Source organism: Bombina bombina, chromosome 5, assembly GCF_027579735.1.
Source record: "Bombina bombina isolate aBomBom1 chromosome 5, aBomBom1.pri, whole genome shotgun sequence".
NCBI classification, from domain to species: domain Eukaryota; kingdom Metazoa; phylum Chordata; class Amphibia; order Anura; family Bombinatoridae; genus Bombina; species Bombina bombina.
Window position 1 is genome coordinate 1,160,750,237 of NC_069503.1, and position 16,220 is coordinate 1,160,766,456.

Genomic DNA, 16,220 nt, shown 5'->3' on the forward strand with positions numbered 1-16,220 from the left:
ATTAGAGGGAGACACAAGGTACATGTGTGTGTGTGTGTGTGTTTTAGAGGGAAGCACAAGGTACATGTGGGGTGTGTTGTGTGTGTGTGTGTGTGTGTTATTAGAGGGAGGACACAAGGTACATGTGTGTGTTTGTTATCTAGAGGAGAACACAATGGTACATGAGTGTGTGTGTTATTAAGAGGGAGACACAAGGTACATGTGTGTGGTGTGTGTTTCTTAGAGGGAGACACAAGGTACGAGTGGTGTGTGTGTGTGTGTGTTGTTAGTAGGAGAAGACACAAGGTACATGTGTGTGTGTGTGATGTTATTAGAGGGAGACACAAGGTACATGTGTGATGTGTGTGATGTGTGAGATGTGTGAGTTATTTGAAGAGGAGACACAAGGTACATGTGTGTGTGTGTGTGTGTGTGTTGTGTGTGTTATTAGGAGGGGAGACACATGGTACATTGTGTGTGTGTGTGTGTGTGTGTGTGTTATTAGAGGGAGACACAAGGTACATGTGGGTGTGTGTTATTAGAGGGAGACACAAGGTACATGTGTGTGTGTGTGTGTGTGTTATTAGAGGGAGACACAAGGTACATGTGTGTGTGTGTGTGTGTGTGTGTTATTAGAGGGAGACACAAGGTACATGTTGTGTGTGTGTGTGTGTGTGTGTGTGTTATTAGAGGGAGACACAAGGTACATGTGTGTGTGTGTGTGTGTGTGTTATTAGAGGGAGACACAAGGTACATGTGTGTGTGTGTTTGTGTGTTATTAGAGGGAGACACAAGGTACATGTGTGTGTGTGTGTGTGTTATTAGAGGGAGACACAAGGTACATGTGTGTGTGTGTGTGTGTGTTATTAGAGGGAGACACAAGGTACATGTGTGTGTGTGTGTGTGTGTGTGTTATTAGAGGGAGACACAGGTACATGTGTGTGTGTGTGTGTGTTATTAGAGGGGACACAAGGTACATGTGTGTGTGTGTGTGTGTGTTATTAGAGGGAGACACAAGGTACATGTGTGTGTGTGTGTGTGTGTGTTATTAGAGGGAGACACAAGGTACATGTGTGTGTGTGTGTTATTAGAGGGAGACACAAGGTACGTGTGTGTGTGTGTGTGTTATTAGAGGGAGACACAAGGTACGTGTGTGTGTGTGTGTGTTATTAGAGGGAGACACAAGGTACATGTGTGTGTGTCGGTGTGTGTTATTAGCGGGAGACACCAAGGATACATGTGGTGGTGTGTGTGAGTGTGTGTTATTAGAGGGAAGACACAAGGTACATGTGCGAGCTGTGTGTTGTGTGTGTGTGTGATTAGAGGGAGACACAGGAACATGTGGTGTGTGTTGTTGTGTAGCACTGTTTGTGTGTAATTAGAGGGACGACACAAGGTAACTGTGTGTGTGTGTGTGTGTGTGTTTCTGTAGAGGGAGACACAAGGTACTACTGGTGTGTGTGTGCTGTGTGTGTATTAGCGGGGAGACACAAGGCGTACATGTGTGTGCTGGTGTGTGTGGTTAATTAGAGGGAGACACAAGGTACCTGTGTGTGTGTTGTGAGCTGTGTGTTATAGAGGGAAGACACAAAGGTACATGAAGTGTGATGTGTGTGTGTGTGTGTGTTATTAGAGGGAGACACAAGGTACATGTGTGTTTGTGTGTGTGTTATTAGAGGGAGACACAAAGGTACATGTAGTTTGTGTTGTATGTGTGTGTTATTAGAGGGAGAACACAAGGTACATGTGTGTGTGTGTGTGATGTGTCTATCAGTCGGGAGACACAACGGTACCTGTGTGTGTGTGTGTTATTAGAGGGAGACACAAGGTACATGTGGTGTGTGTGTTATTAGAGGGAGACACAAGGTACATGTGTGTGTGTGTGTGTGTATTAGAGGGAGACACAAGGTACATGGTGTGTGTGTTGTGTGTGTTATTAGAGGGAGACACAAGGTACATGTGTGTGTGTTATTAGAGGGAGACACAAGGTACATGTGTGTGTGTGTGTGTGTTATTAGAGGGAGACACAAGGTACATGTGTGTGTGTGTGTGTGTTATTAGAGGGAGACACAAGGTACGTGTGTGTGTGTGTGTGTGTGTGTGTGTTATTAGAGGGAGACACAAGGTACAGTGTGTGTGTGTGTTATTAGAGGGAGACACAAGGTACATGAGTGTGTGTGTGTTATTAGAGGGAGACACAAGGTACCTGTGTGTGTGTGTGTGTGTGTGTTATTAGAGGGAGACACAAGGTACTGTGTGTGTGTGTGTGTGTGTTATTAGAGGGAGACACAAGGTACATGTGTGTGTGTGTGTGTGTGTGTGTGTTATTAGAGGGAGACACAAGGTACATGTGTGTGTGTTATTAGAGGGAGACACAAGGTACATGTGTGTGTGTGTGTGTGTGTGTTATTAGAGGGAGACACAAGGTACGTGTGTGTGTGTGTGTGTGTTATTAGAGGGAGACACAAGGTACATGTGTGTGTGTGTGTGTGTTATTAGAGGGAGACACAAGGTACGTGTGTGTGTGTGTGTTATTAGAGGGAGACACAAGGTACATGTGTGTGTGTGTGTTATTAGAGGGAGACACAAGGTACATGTGTGTGTGTGTGTTATTAGAGGGAGACACAAGGTACATGTGTGTGTGTGTGTGTGTTATTAGAGGGAGACACAAGGTACGTGTGTGTGTGTGTGTGTTATTAGAGGGAGACACAAGGTACATGTGTGTGTGTGTGTGTGTGTTATTAGAGGGAGACACAAGGTACATGTGTGTGTGTGTGTGTGTGTTATTAGAGGGAGACACAAGGTACGTGTGTGTGTGTGTGTGTGTGTGTGTATGTGTTATTAGAGGGAGGACACAAGGTACATGTGTGTGTGTGTTAATCTGTTGGTTATTAGAGGGAGGACACAAGGTACAAGGGTGTGTGTGTGTGTGTTATTAGAGGGAGACAACAAGGTACATGTGTGTGTGTGTGTGTGTGTATTAGAGGGAGACACACAGGTACATGTGTGTGTGTGTGTTATTAGAGGGAGACACAAGGTACGTGTGTGTGTGTGTGTGTTATTAGAGGAGACACAAGGTACGTGTGTGTGTGTGTGTGTTTATTAGGGGAATCAACAAGGTACATGTGTGTAGTAGTGTTGTGTGTGTTATTAGAGGGAGACACTAGGTACATGTGTAGTGTCGTGTGTGTGTGTTATTAGAGGGAGACACAAGGTACAAGTACAGTGTGTGGGTGTGTGATGTGTGTGTGTGTGTGTGTGTTTTTTGTTAGTGTTGTGTGTGTGTGTGTGTTGTTATTAGAGGGCTGACACAAGGTACATTGTGAGTTGTGTGTGTGTGGTGTTTGTGTGTGTGTGTGTGTGGTGTGTGTGTGTATTAGAGGGAGACACAAGGTACATGTGTGTGTGTGTGTGTGTGTTATTAGAGGGAGACACAGGTACGTGTGTGTGTGTGTAGTAGAGGGGAGACACAAGTAATGTGTGATGTGTGTGTTATTAGAGGGAGACACAAGGTACATGTGTGTGTGTGTGTGTGTTATTAGAGGGAGACACAAGGTACATGTGTGTGTGTGATATTAGAGGGAGACACAGGAATGTGGTGGTGTGTGTTATTAGAGGGAGACACAAGGTACATGTGTGTGTGGTGTGTGTTATTAGAGGGAGGACACAAGGTACATGTGTGTGTGTGTGTGTTATTAGAGGGAGACACAAGGTACATGTGTGTGTGTGTGTTATTAGAGGGAGACACAAGGTACATGTGTGTGTGTGTGTTATTAGAGGGAGACACAAGGTACATGTGTGTGTGTGTGTGTGTTATTAGATGGAGACACAAGGTACATGTGTGTGTGTGTGTGTGTGTATTAGAGGGAGACACAAGGTACCTTGTGTGTGTGTGTGTGTGTGTGTTATTAGAGGGAGACACAAGGTACATGTGTGTGTGTGTGTGTGTGTTATTAGAGGGAGACACAAGGTACATGTGTGTGTGTGTGTTATTAGAGGGAGACACAAGGTACATGTGTGTGTGTGTGTGTTATTAGAGGGAGACACAAGGTACATTGTGTGTGTGTGTGTGTGTTTGTGTTATTAGAGGGAGACACAAGGTACGTGTGTGTGTGTGTGTGTGTGTGTTATTAGAGGGAGACACAAGGTACATGTGTGTGTGTGTGTGTGTTATTAGAGGGAGACACAAGGTACATGTGTGTGTGTGTGTGTGTGTGTGTGTGTGTGTGTGTGTGTGTGTGTGTGTGTGTTATTAGAGGGAGACACAAGGTACATGTGTGTGTGTGTGTGTGTGTGTGTGTGTTATTAGAGGGAGGCACAAGGTACGTGTGTGTGTGTGTGTGTGTGTGTGTGTGTTATTAGAGGGAGGCACAAGGTACATGTGTGTGTGTGTGTGTGTGTGTGTGTGTGTGTTATTAGAGGGAGACACAAGGTACATGTGTGTGTGTGTGTGTGTGTTATTAGAGGGAGACACAAGGTACATGTGTGGGTGTGTGTGTGTTATTAGAGGGAGACACAAGGTACATGTGTGGGTGTGTGTGTGTTATTAGAGGGAGACACAAGGTACGTGTGTGTGTGTGTTATTAGAGGGAGACACAAGGTATATATGTGTGTGTGTGTGTTATTAGAGGGAGACACAAGGTACATGTGTGTGTGTGTGTGTGTGTTATTAGAGGGAGACACAAGGTACATGTGTGTGTGTGTGTGTTATTAGAGGGAGACACAAGGTACGTGTGTGTGTGTGTGTTATTAGAGGGAGACACAAGGTACATGTGTGTGTGTGTTATTAGAGGGAGACACAAGGTACGTGTGTGTGTGTGTGTTATTAGAGGGAGACACAAGGTACATGTGTGTGTGTGTGTGTGTGTGTGTGTTATTAGAGGGAGGCACAAGGTACATGTGTGTGTGTGTGTTATTAGAGGGAGACACAAGGTACATGTGTGTGTGTGTGTGTTATTAGAGGGAGACACAAGGTACATGTGTGTGTGTGTGTGTTATTAGAGGGAGACACAAGGTACATGTGTGGGTGTGTGTGTGTTATTAGAGGGAGACACAAGGTACATGTGTGGGTGTGTGTGTGTTATTAGAGGGAGACACAAGGTACATGTGTGTGTGTGTGTGTTATTAGAGGGAGACACAAGGTACATGTGTGTGTGTGTGTGTTATTAGAGGGAGACACAAGGTACATGTGTGTGTGTGTGTGTTATTAGAGGGAGACACAAGGTACATGTGTGTGTGTGTGTGTGTGTGTTATTAGAGGGAGACACAAGGTACATGTGTGTGTGTGTGTGTTATTAGAGGGAGACACAAGGTACATGTGTGTGTGTGTGTGTTATTAGAGGGAGACACAAGGTACATGTGTGTGTGTGTGTGTGTGTGTTATTAGAGGGAGACACAAGGTACATGTGTGTGTGTGTGTGTGTTATTAGAGGGAGACACAAGGTACATGTGTGTGTGTTGTTAGAGGGAGACACAAGGTACATGTGTGTGTGTGTGTGTGTTATTAGAGGGAGACACAAGGTACATGTGTGTGTGTGTGTGTTATTAGAGGGAGGCACAAGGTACATGTGTGTGTGTGTGTTATTAGAGGGAGACACAAGGTACATGTGTGTGTGTGTGTGTGTGTGTGTGTGTGTGTGTTATTAGAGGGAGACACAAGGTACATGTGTGGGTGTGTGTGTGTTATTAGAGGGAGACACAAGGTACATGTGTGTGTGTGTGTGTGTGTGTGTTATTAGAGGGAGACACAAGGTACATGTGTGTGTGTGTGTGTTATTAGAGGGAGACACAAGGTACATGTGTGTGTGTGTTATTAGAGGGAGACACAAGGTACATGTGTGTGTGTGTGTGTGTTATTAGAGGGAGACACAAGGTACATGTGTGTGTGTGTTATTAGAGGGAGACACAAGGTACATGTGTGTGTGTGTGTGTGTTATTAGAGGGAGACACAAGGGGAAAAGTAAGTTGCATGGTGGTTCAGCCTGTGTTTTAAGAGAGGTTTGTGCAGTTAGTGTGCAGGGGGCGAGGGTGAGGTAAGTACCTAGCACTATGCACAGGGATGGCCAACTATAAGGGTCCTTCAGGAACAGAGACACCACCTGGATTGGATCCACTAATATTCCGTACCTCAGAGATAAAAGAGATAAGTTGTTGAAATCTCAGTAAAACAAGTATCACCCGTATAGCTCCTGATGGTCCCAGAGATGCACTAGACAGGGGCTATAATCTCATGACACTGCACAAGCGGTTCTGTAGATGCGCTAGACAGGGGGCTATAATCTCAGGTCACTGCACAAGCGGTTCTGGAGATGCACTAGACAGGGGGCTATAATCTCAGGTCACTGCACAAGCGGTTCTGTAGATGCACTAGACAGGGGGCTATAATCTCAGGTCACTGCACAAGCGGTTCTGGAGATGCACTAGACAGGGGGCTATAATCTCATGACACTGCACAAGCGGTTCTGTAGATGCACTAGACAGGGGGCTATAATCTCAGGTCACTGCACAAGCGGTTCTGTAGATGCACTAGACAGGGGGCTATAATCTCATGACACTGCACAAGCGGTTCTGTAGATGCGCTAGACAGGGGCTATAATCTCATGTCACTGCACAAGCGGTTCTGTAGATGCGCTAGACAGGGGCTATAATCTCAGGTCACTGCACAAGCGGTTCTGTAGATGCGCTAGACAGGGGGCTATAATCTCATGACACTGCACAAGCGGTTCTGTAGATGCGCTAGACAGGGGCTATAATCTCAGGTCACTGCACAAGCGGTTCTGTAGATGCGCTAGACAGGGGCTATAATCTCAGGTCACTGCACAAGCGGTTCTGGAGATGCACTAGACAGGGGGCTATAATCTCATGACACTGCACAAGCGGTTCTGTAGATGCACTAGACAGGGGGCTATAATCTCAGGTCACTGCACAAGCGGTTCTGGAGATGCACTAGACAGGGGGCTATAATCTCAGGTCACTGCACAAGCGGTTCTGTAGATGCACTAGACGTGCTATAATCTCATGACACTGCACAAGCGGTTCTGTAGATGCGCTAGACAGGGGGCTATAATCTCAGGTCACTGCACAAGCGGTTCTGTAGATGCACTAGACAGGGGGCTATAATCTCAGGACACTGCACAAGCGGTTCTGTAGATGCGCTAGACAGGGGCTATAATCTCAGGTCACTGCACAAGCGGTTCTGGAGATGCACTAGACAGGGGGCTATAATCTCAGGTCACTGCACAAGCGGTTCTGGAGATGCACTAGACAGGGGGCTATAATCTCATGACACTGCACAAGCGGTTCTGGAGATGCACTAGACAGGGGGCTATAATCTCATGACACTGCACAAGCGGTTCTGGAGATGCACTAGACAGGGGGCTATAATCTCATGACACTGCACAAGCGGTTCTGGAGATGCACTAGACAGGGGGCTATAATCTCAGGTCACTGCACAAGCGGTTCTGGAGATGCACTAGACAGGGGGCTATAATCTCAGGTCACTGCACAAGCGGTTCTGTAGATGCGCTAGACAGGGGGCTATAATCTCAGGTCACTGCACAAGCGGTTCTGTAGATGCACTAGACGGGCTATAATCTCATGACACTGCACAAGCGGTTCTGTAGATGCGCTAGACAGGGGGCTATAATCTCAGGTCACTGCACAAGCGGTTCTGTAGATGCACTAGACAGGGGGCTATAATCTCATGTCACTGCACAAGCGGTTCTGTAGATGCGCTAGACAGGGGCTATAATCTCATGTCACTGCACAAGCGGTTCTGGAGATGCACTAGACAGGGGGCTATAATCTCAGGTCACTGCACAAGCGGTTCTGTAGATGCGCTAGACAGGGGGCTATAATCTCAGGTCACTGCACAAGCGGTTCTGTAGATGCGCTAGACAGGGGGCTATAATCTCAGGTCACTGCACAAGCGGTTCTGTAGATGCACTAGACAGGGGGCTATAATCTCAGGTCACTGCACAAGCGGTTCTGTAGATGCACTAGACAGGGGGCTATAATCTCAGGACACTGCACAAGCGGTTCTGTAGATGCACTAGACAGGGGGCAATAATCTCAGGTCACTGCACAAGCGGTTCTGGAGATGCACTAGACAGGGGGCTATAATCTCATGACACTGCACTAGACAGGGGGCTATAATCTCAGGTCACTGCACAAGCGGTTCTGTAGATGCACTAGACAGGGGGCTATAATCTCAGGTCACTGCACAAGCGGTTCTGGAGATGCGCTAGACAGGGGCTATAATCTCAGGTCACTGCACAAGCGGTTCTGTAGATGCGCTAGACAGGGGGCTATAATCTCGGGTCACTACACAAGCGGTTCTGTAGATGCACTAGACAGGGGCTATAATCTCAGGTCACTGCACAAGCGGTTCTGTAGATGCACTAGACAGGGGGCTATAATCTCATGACACTGCACAAGCGGTTCTGTAGATGCGCTAGACAGGGGCTATAATCTCAGGTCACTGCACAAGCGGTTCTGTAGATGCGCTAGACAGGGGGCTATAATCTCAGGTCACTGCACAAGCGGTTCTGTAGATGCGCTAGACAGAGGGCTATAATCTCATGACACTGCACAAGCGGTTCTGTAGATGCCCTAGACAGGGGGCTATAATCTCAGGTCACTGCACAAGCGGTTCTGTAGATGCGCTAGACAGGGGGCTATAATCTCATGACACTGCACAAGCGGTTCTGTAGATGCGCTAGACAGGGGGCTATAATCTCATGACACTGCACAAGCGGTTCTGTAGATGCGCTAGACAGGGGGCTATAATCTCAGGTCACTGCACAAGCGGTTCTGGAGATGCACTAGACAGGGGGCTATAATCTCATGACACTGCACAAGCGGTTCTGGAGATGCACTAGACAGGGGGCTATAATCTCAGGTCACTGCACAAGCGGTTCTGGAGATGCGCTAGACAGGGGGCTATAATCTCAGGTCACTGCACAAGCGGTTCTGGAGATGCGCTAGACAGGGGGCTATAATCTCATGACACTGCACAAGCGGTTCTGTAGATGCACTAGACAGGGGGCTATAATCTCATGACACTGCACAAGCGGTTCTGGAGATGCACTAGACAGGGGGCTATAATCTCAGGTCACTGCACAAGCGGTTCTGTAGATGCGCTAGACAGGGGCTATAATCTCAGGTCACTGCACAAGCGGTTCTGTAGATGCACTAGACAGGGAGCTATAATCTCATGACACTGCACAAGCGGTTCTGTAGATGCGCTAGACAGGGGGCTATAATCTCGGGTCACTACACAAGCGGTTCTGTAGATGCACTAGACAGGGGCTATAATCTCAGGTCACTGCACAAGCGGTTCTGTAGATGCACTAGACAGGGGGCTATAATCTCAGGTCACTGCACAAGCGGTTCTGGAGATGCGCTAGACAGGGGGCTATAATCTCATGACACTGCACAAGCGGTTCTGTAGATGCACTAGACAGGGGGCTATAATCTCAGGTCACTGCACAAGCGGTTCTGTAGATGCACTAGACAGGGAGCTATAATCTCATGACACTGCACAAGCGGTTCTGTAGATGCGCTAGACAGGGGGCTATAATCTCGGGTCACTACACAAGCGGTTCTGTAGATGCACTAGACAGGGGCTATAATCTCAGGTCACTGCACAAGCGGTTCTGTAGATGCACTAGACAGGGGGCTATAATCTCATGACACTGCACAAGCGGTTCTGTAGATGCACTAGACAGGGGGCTATAATCTCAGGTCACTGCACAAGCGGTTCTGTAGATGCGCTAGACAGGGGGCTATAATCTCAGGTCACTGCACAAGCAGTTCTGGAGATGCGCTAGACAGGGGGCTATAATCTCATGTCACTGCACAAGCGGTTCTGGAGATGCGCTAGACAGGGGGCTATAATCTCATGTCACTGCACAAGCGGTTCTGTAGATGCACTAGACAGGGGGCTATAATCTCAGGACACTGCACAAGCGGTTCTGGAGATGCGCTAGACAGGGGGCTATAATCTCAGGTCACTGCACAAGCGGTTCTGTAATCTCATGACACTGCACAAGCGGTTCTGTAGATGCGCTAGACAGGGGGCTATAATCTCAGGTCACTGCACAAGCGGTTCTGGAGATGCACTAGACAGGGGGCTATAATCTCAGGTCACTGCACAAGCGGTTCTGTAGATGCACTAGACAGGGGGCTATAATCTCATGACACTGCACAAGCGGTTCTGTAGATGCACTAGACAGGGGGCTATAATCTCATGACACTGCACAAGCGGTTCTGTAGATGCACTAGACAGGGGCTATAATCTCAGGTCACTGCACAAGCGGTTCTGTAGATGCACTAGACAGGGGGCTATAATCTCATGACACTGCACAAGCGGTTCTGTAGATGCGCTAGACAGGGGGCTATAATCTCAGGTCACTGCACAAGCGGTTCTGGAGATGCGCTAGACAGGGGGCGATAATCTCAGGTCACTGCACAAGCGGTTCTGGAGATGCGCTAGACAGGGGGCTATAATCCCCCTGTGTGTGTTCTGGGAAGACAAATGTGTCTACAGGGAGTGGGAGTTATACTGCACAGGGGTATTAAATGATTTTGGCATGTGGGTTATACTCACTTAATGAGGTTCTCTAGGAAGAGCCGAGCATTACTGAGAACCTGTAAAACAGAGACTTTCAGACTGCAGACACAATCTTGTATATGAAGTACTAATGATGTGACATACCACCCTGATGACACTAACTGAAAGCTCGGACACAGAATATGGTGCATACAAAAAAAGCAATGAGGCTGTGAGAGGTTCTGTGTATCAGAGCAGCAGGTGAGCGGAGGTGTCAGGGGCATCCACTTGTCTCACTGGGCAGGGATGGCATGGTCACAACAGGTGTGTAATTATACCGGCAGCTATGATTGGTGCAGCAGTGTAATATATACATGATATATAGGAACTTATAAATATCATTTATGCTTACCCGATACATTTTCTTTCTCGGCATGGAGAGTCCACAAATCCATTCTAATTAATAGTGGGAATTCAACTCCTGGCCACCAGGAGGAGGCAACGAACACCCCAGCAAAGCTATAAGTATCCTCCTACTTCCCAAACCCCCAGTCATTCAGCCGAGGGAATACGTAAAGAGAAGAGACACACCCGGGGTATAGAGGTGCCTGAAGTTAAGATAATAAGCCGTCTTGAACTTAGACAAGGGTGGGTCTTGAACTCTCCATGCCAGGAAAGAAAAGAATTTATCAGGGAAGCATACATTTTGTTTTCTTTCCAATGGCCTGGAGAGTCCACGAATCTATTCTAATTACTAGTGGGAACCAATACCCAAGCTAGAGGACACAGAATGGAAAGGGAGGGAGAAATCAAGGCAGGCGGAACAAACTGAGGGCACCACCACTTGAAGAACCTCTCTCCCAAAAAAGCCTCAGCTGAGGCAAAAACATCAAATTTGTAAAAAGTATGCAACAAGGACCAAGTGGCCGCCTTGCAAATTTGCTCCACGGATGCCTCGTTTTTAAAGGCCCAGAAAGAAGATACAACCTGAGTTGAATGAGCCGTAGTCCTGTCGCCCAGCTGTCTCATAAGCCAATCGAATGACACTCAAACAAAACGAGAGAGTAGTTGATGTGGCCTTTTGGTCCTTACGTTTACCAGCAAAAAAAACAAAAAGGGCAGAAGTTTGACGAAAATCCATAGTAGCCTGGAGATAGAATTTTAAGGCGCGAAACCATATCCAGGTTATGTAGCACTGGCAAGGCAGAACATGCTTTGATCTGAGATGTAATTGCAGAAAATGCAGCAGGTCTGCAGAAAGAACAGGACACGTGCATACACCTTCATGGGAATTAATTTTGCAGTGCTGCACCAAATCAGGCTTTTTTCTTCAAACAGTGCTGTACTCTGGCTGCATTGTGTAAGTTTTCCTTAACACAGTGCAGCCAGAGCTTTATGAAGAGTACAGTCAAATATGGAGCAGCGGTGCAAAGTGGCAGCGCATTGATGGATGACTGTTTCTCAGGGATTTTTTTACCCCGCCACCTAGTCTTTCCCAGACTGCAAAGCTGTGACTAAGACATTTTTATGAGTGATGTGCCTTTTTTATTACTACATTTTTACCTTATAATTATGTGATGTTAGACCAAGAGCAAAATAAACATTTATTGAAGGGACATTCTAAAAAACAGCTTTTTTTCTGCAGCGAATATTCAATGCAATTTCCAGTTGCTGCAATATATTTTAAAACTTGCTTTATTCTCCAAATAATCATCACAATGCAATTAAGCTGGTGCCTTAGTGTAAACTGCCTAATTTTAAATTTAATTTCAAATTGAAATTGACCTGAGATTATAGTCCCCTGTCTAGTGCATTTCCAGGACCGCTGCAGAAAGTTTTTCACTAAAAATAAAACGCAGAAAGTGAAAAAAAAGTTCTGCCTCTGTGTGTAGCAGACTACTTCAGAGAAGAAGGATTAGGACACAACGAAGGAACAACAATTTCCTGATCGATATTGCGGTCTGAAACCACCTTAGGAAGAAATCCCAATTTGGTATGAAGGACCGCCTTATTCTCGTGGAAAATAAGGTAAGGGGTATCACACTGCAGAACTGAAAGTTCTGAGACTTCTACGAGCAGAAAAAATAGCCAACAAGAACAAAACTTTCCAAGACAACAGTTTAATATCAACAGAATGCATTGGCTTAAAACAGAGCCTGCTGCAAAACCCAAAGAACACGATTAAGACTCCAAGGGGGAGCTACAGGTTTAAAACACAGGCCTGATTTTGACATAGACCTGAATAAAAGACTGAACATCAGGTATGTTAGCCAAACGTTTATGCAACAGAACCGCAAAGGGCAGAAATCTACCAAAATATGGTGAACTCTTACCTTGCGCCAAGGAAAACCCTGAGATTTGCAATAGTATAAATATGTGCGCCAAACCCTATGATATATTTTGCGAGTTACGAGTCTGAATCAAGGTGTCAACCTTTTCAGAAAAAACTTGTCTAGACAAGACTAGGCGTTCAATCTCCATGCAGTCAGCTTCAGAAAATCTAGATTATATGAAGAAAAAGGACCCTGAAGTAGAAGGTCCTTCCTCAGTGGTAATTTCCATGGAGGAGAGGACGATATCTTCACTAGGTCCGCAAACCAAATTCTGCGAGGCCAAGCTGGATCAATTAGAATCACTGAAGCCAGCTCATGTTTGAGTCGGGCTATCGCCCGAGGAAGAAAAATAAAATGAGAAAACAGGTAAATCAGACCTAAATCCCAGGGAACCGCTAGAGCATCCACCAGAACTGCTTGCTGATCCCTTGATCTGGATCCATATCTGGGAAGTTTGGTGTTTAGACCAGGCGCCATCAGGTCTATCTCCGGAGGGTTATCAATGAAAATACTTCTGGATGAATAGCCCATTCCCCTGGGTAATATCTGCTTCCCATGGCCGAAATGTGGCAGTTGTGAGACTCACAGAAGGATGCAAGAAACCTCCTTCATCGCTAAGGAACTCCTTGTTCCTCCCTGATGATTGATATAAGCCATTGATGTGATGTTGTCGGATTGGAATCTGATAAATCGGACCAAACTCAGATGAGGCCATGCTATCAGGGCATTGAAGATTGCTCTCAGTTCTAAAATATTTATTGGAAGGAAAGACTCCTGAGTCATGGTCCCTTAAGCTCTTAAGGGACCCCAAACTGCTCCCCAGCCAGAAAGGCTGGCATCCATAGTCACAATCTCCCAAGATGGTCTCAAGAAGCATGTGCCTTGAGAAATATGATCCTGACAGCGCCACCAGGAGAGAGTCTCTCACCCTGTTGTCTAGAACTATCCTTCAAGAGAGGTCTTAGTGGTCTCCGTTACATTGTCTAGGCATGCATAACTAAACGTCTCAGATGGACCGAGCAAAAAGAATAAAATGTCCACGGAGGCCACCATGAGACCAATTACTCCGTACACTGAGCCAGAGGGTCGGACAGAGGACTGAAGAGAAAGGCAGGCTTTCTTGCTTTGTTTAAGAAAATCTTCATCAAGATCGAATCTATGATTGCCCCTAGAAAACAGACCCTGGTACTTGGAATTAGGAAACTTTGTCCATATTTACCATCTACCTGCGAGAGCGGATAATCCGTAAGGTATCTTGCTAAATGAAAAGATGTCGCCTGAACAAAGATTTTCCAGGTAAGGTGCCACCGCAATTCCTTGAGAACTGGCCACTGCAAAAAGAGCCCCCAGAACCTTCGTAAATTCTGGGAGCCGTGGCCAGAACGAAAGGAAAAGCTACAAACTGAAAATGTTTGTTCAGAAAAGCAAACCCAAGGAATTGAAAATGATCCTTGTGTATAGGAACACGAAGGTAAGCGTCCTTTAGGTTGATGGTATTCATGAATTGACCCTCCTGAACCAACGGAAGAATGGAATGAATAGTTTCCATTTTGAAGGATGGAACCCTGAGAAATTTGTTGAGGCATTTCAAGTCCAAAATGGGTCAAAAAGTTCCCTCTTTCTTGGGAACCATGAACAAATTGGAATAAAATCCTCAGCGTTTTGCCAGAGGAACAGGAACGATCACTCCTAGGGAGGAGAGATACCCGACAATTTAAGAATGGCCTTTTTTCCTGGTTTACTGATAACCTTGACAGGAGAAATCTGCCTCAGAGGACAAGATTAGAAACCTCTCTTGTATCCGTGAGAGACCACCTCCACCGCACAAGGATATGGAACATCTTGAATCCAAGTCTCTTGAAAAAGAGAAAGCCTGCCCCCTACTTGATGCAATCTCAGACCGGGGGCGAATCCTTCATGATGATTTGTTCTCAGGAGGCTTCTTGGACTTCTTGCCCTTATATTCCAAGGTTGGTTAGGTCTCCAGTTGGACTTGGTCTGTTCAGTTTTGGAAAAAGGAGTATTTCTGTCCCCTGAAATTATGAAAGAAACGAAAATTAGAAGCGTGGCAACCCTTAGGTCTAGTCTTTTTATCCCGGGAAAGAAAGTCCCCTTTTCCACCCGTGACAGTGTAAATGATGGCGTCCAGACCAAGACTAGACTTGGAAACCATGTCTGCCGACCAAGACTTTAACCACAAGGCTCTGCGAGATAGAATAGCAAGACTGAAAGTATTTGCACTTAGACATACCATCTGCATACTGGCATCACAAATGAAGGTATTTGTCAGCTTTAATGCCTTGATTCTGTCCTGAATCTCCTCCACAGTAGTCTCCTTAAAAATTAGTTCAGAAAAGGAGTTACACCAAAAAGAGGCTGCGCCAGAGACCACTGCCATACTGGCCACCGTTTGCCATAGCAGACCTTAGTGAAAAAAAATCTTTAAATACCCATCCAATTTTCTATCCATGGGGTCCTTAAAAGAAGTACTATCCTCCAGAAGAATCTTAGTCCTCTTAGCCACTTAGTCCTCTTAGCCAATGTGGATATAGCTCCATGCACTTTAGAAATAGTATGCTAGAGCTCACGTACAGAGTCCGCGACAGGAAACCTCTACTTGAAAACAGGAGATGGGGTAAAAGGAACACCCGGTTTCTCCCATTCCGGAGAAATAATATCCGGCATACAATCTGGAACAGTTAACACTTCCACAGATCTAGGTTTGACATAAAAACACTTTGTTCAGTTTAGTAACCTTAAGAGAGTCTCAGAAATAGTAGATTCTGAATCTTCTAGAGTAGCCAGAACCTCCTTAAGCAGTAAATGGAGGGGCTCAAGCTTAAATTTAAAACTAATTACTGAGAGGCAGAGGGCTCTGAGGGGTTAAATGTTTAAGTGCAAGCATAATCTTTATTTTTAGACTGCAATACATTTCAAACGCACGTGGAACAAAAAAAAAAAAAAAAAAAAAAAAATGTACAGGGGGAATCACTTGGGTCTCTAAGCAATATAAAAACATTCATCAAATAAAACAGAGAAATCTTGGTCTGAATCCATAATGTCCCAAATGGTAATTGATTCCCAGAACCTAAACCAATCGAAGCAAAATCAAATTGCAATATCAAATAAAATTATTAGCAAAAAATATTTATACACTAATCCTGCAAACTAGCTTTTACCAAACTGCAGGGATAAGAGCTAAAATCGGCACCGTTATACCCCCAGCCAATGCTGGAGTAAACTCCCCACCTCCTGCAACACTGATCACTATAGAGATTACTGCTGCTATCTGCTACAGGAAATCGGAAGAGAGAGATGCAGTCGTCACGTGACTGCATCTGAAATAAAAAAATAAA

General features: G+C 45.7%; 1 protein-coding gene across 1 annotated transcript in view; it reads right to left on the bottom strand.

Annotated features, from left to right (window-relative positions):
• DGAT1 (diacylglycerol O-acyltransferase 1) overlaps nucleotides 1-16,220 on the bottom strand; it is a 283,457-nt gene that overhangs the window by 253,628 nt on the left and 13,609 nt on the right. Inside the window, exons 3-4 of the mRNA XM_053715987.1 lie at nucleotides 10,589-10,629; nucleotides 5,841-6,105 (exon numbers count right to left, since the gene is read on the bottom strand). Coding sequence (XP_053571962.1) covers nucleotides 5,841-6,105; nucleotides 10,589-10,629 — 306 coding nt within the window. The remainder of the gene's footprint in view (nucleotides 1-5,840; nucleotides 6,106-10,588; nucleotides 10,630-16,220) is intronic.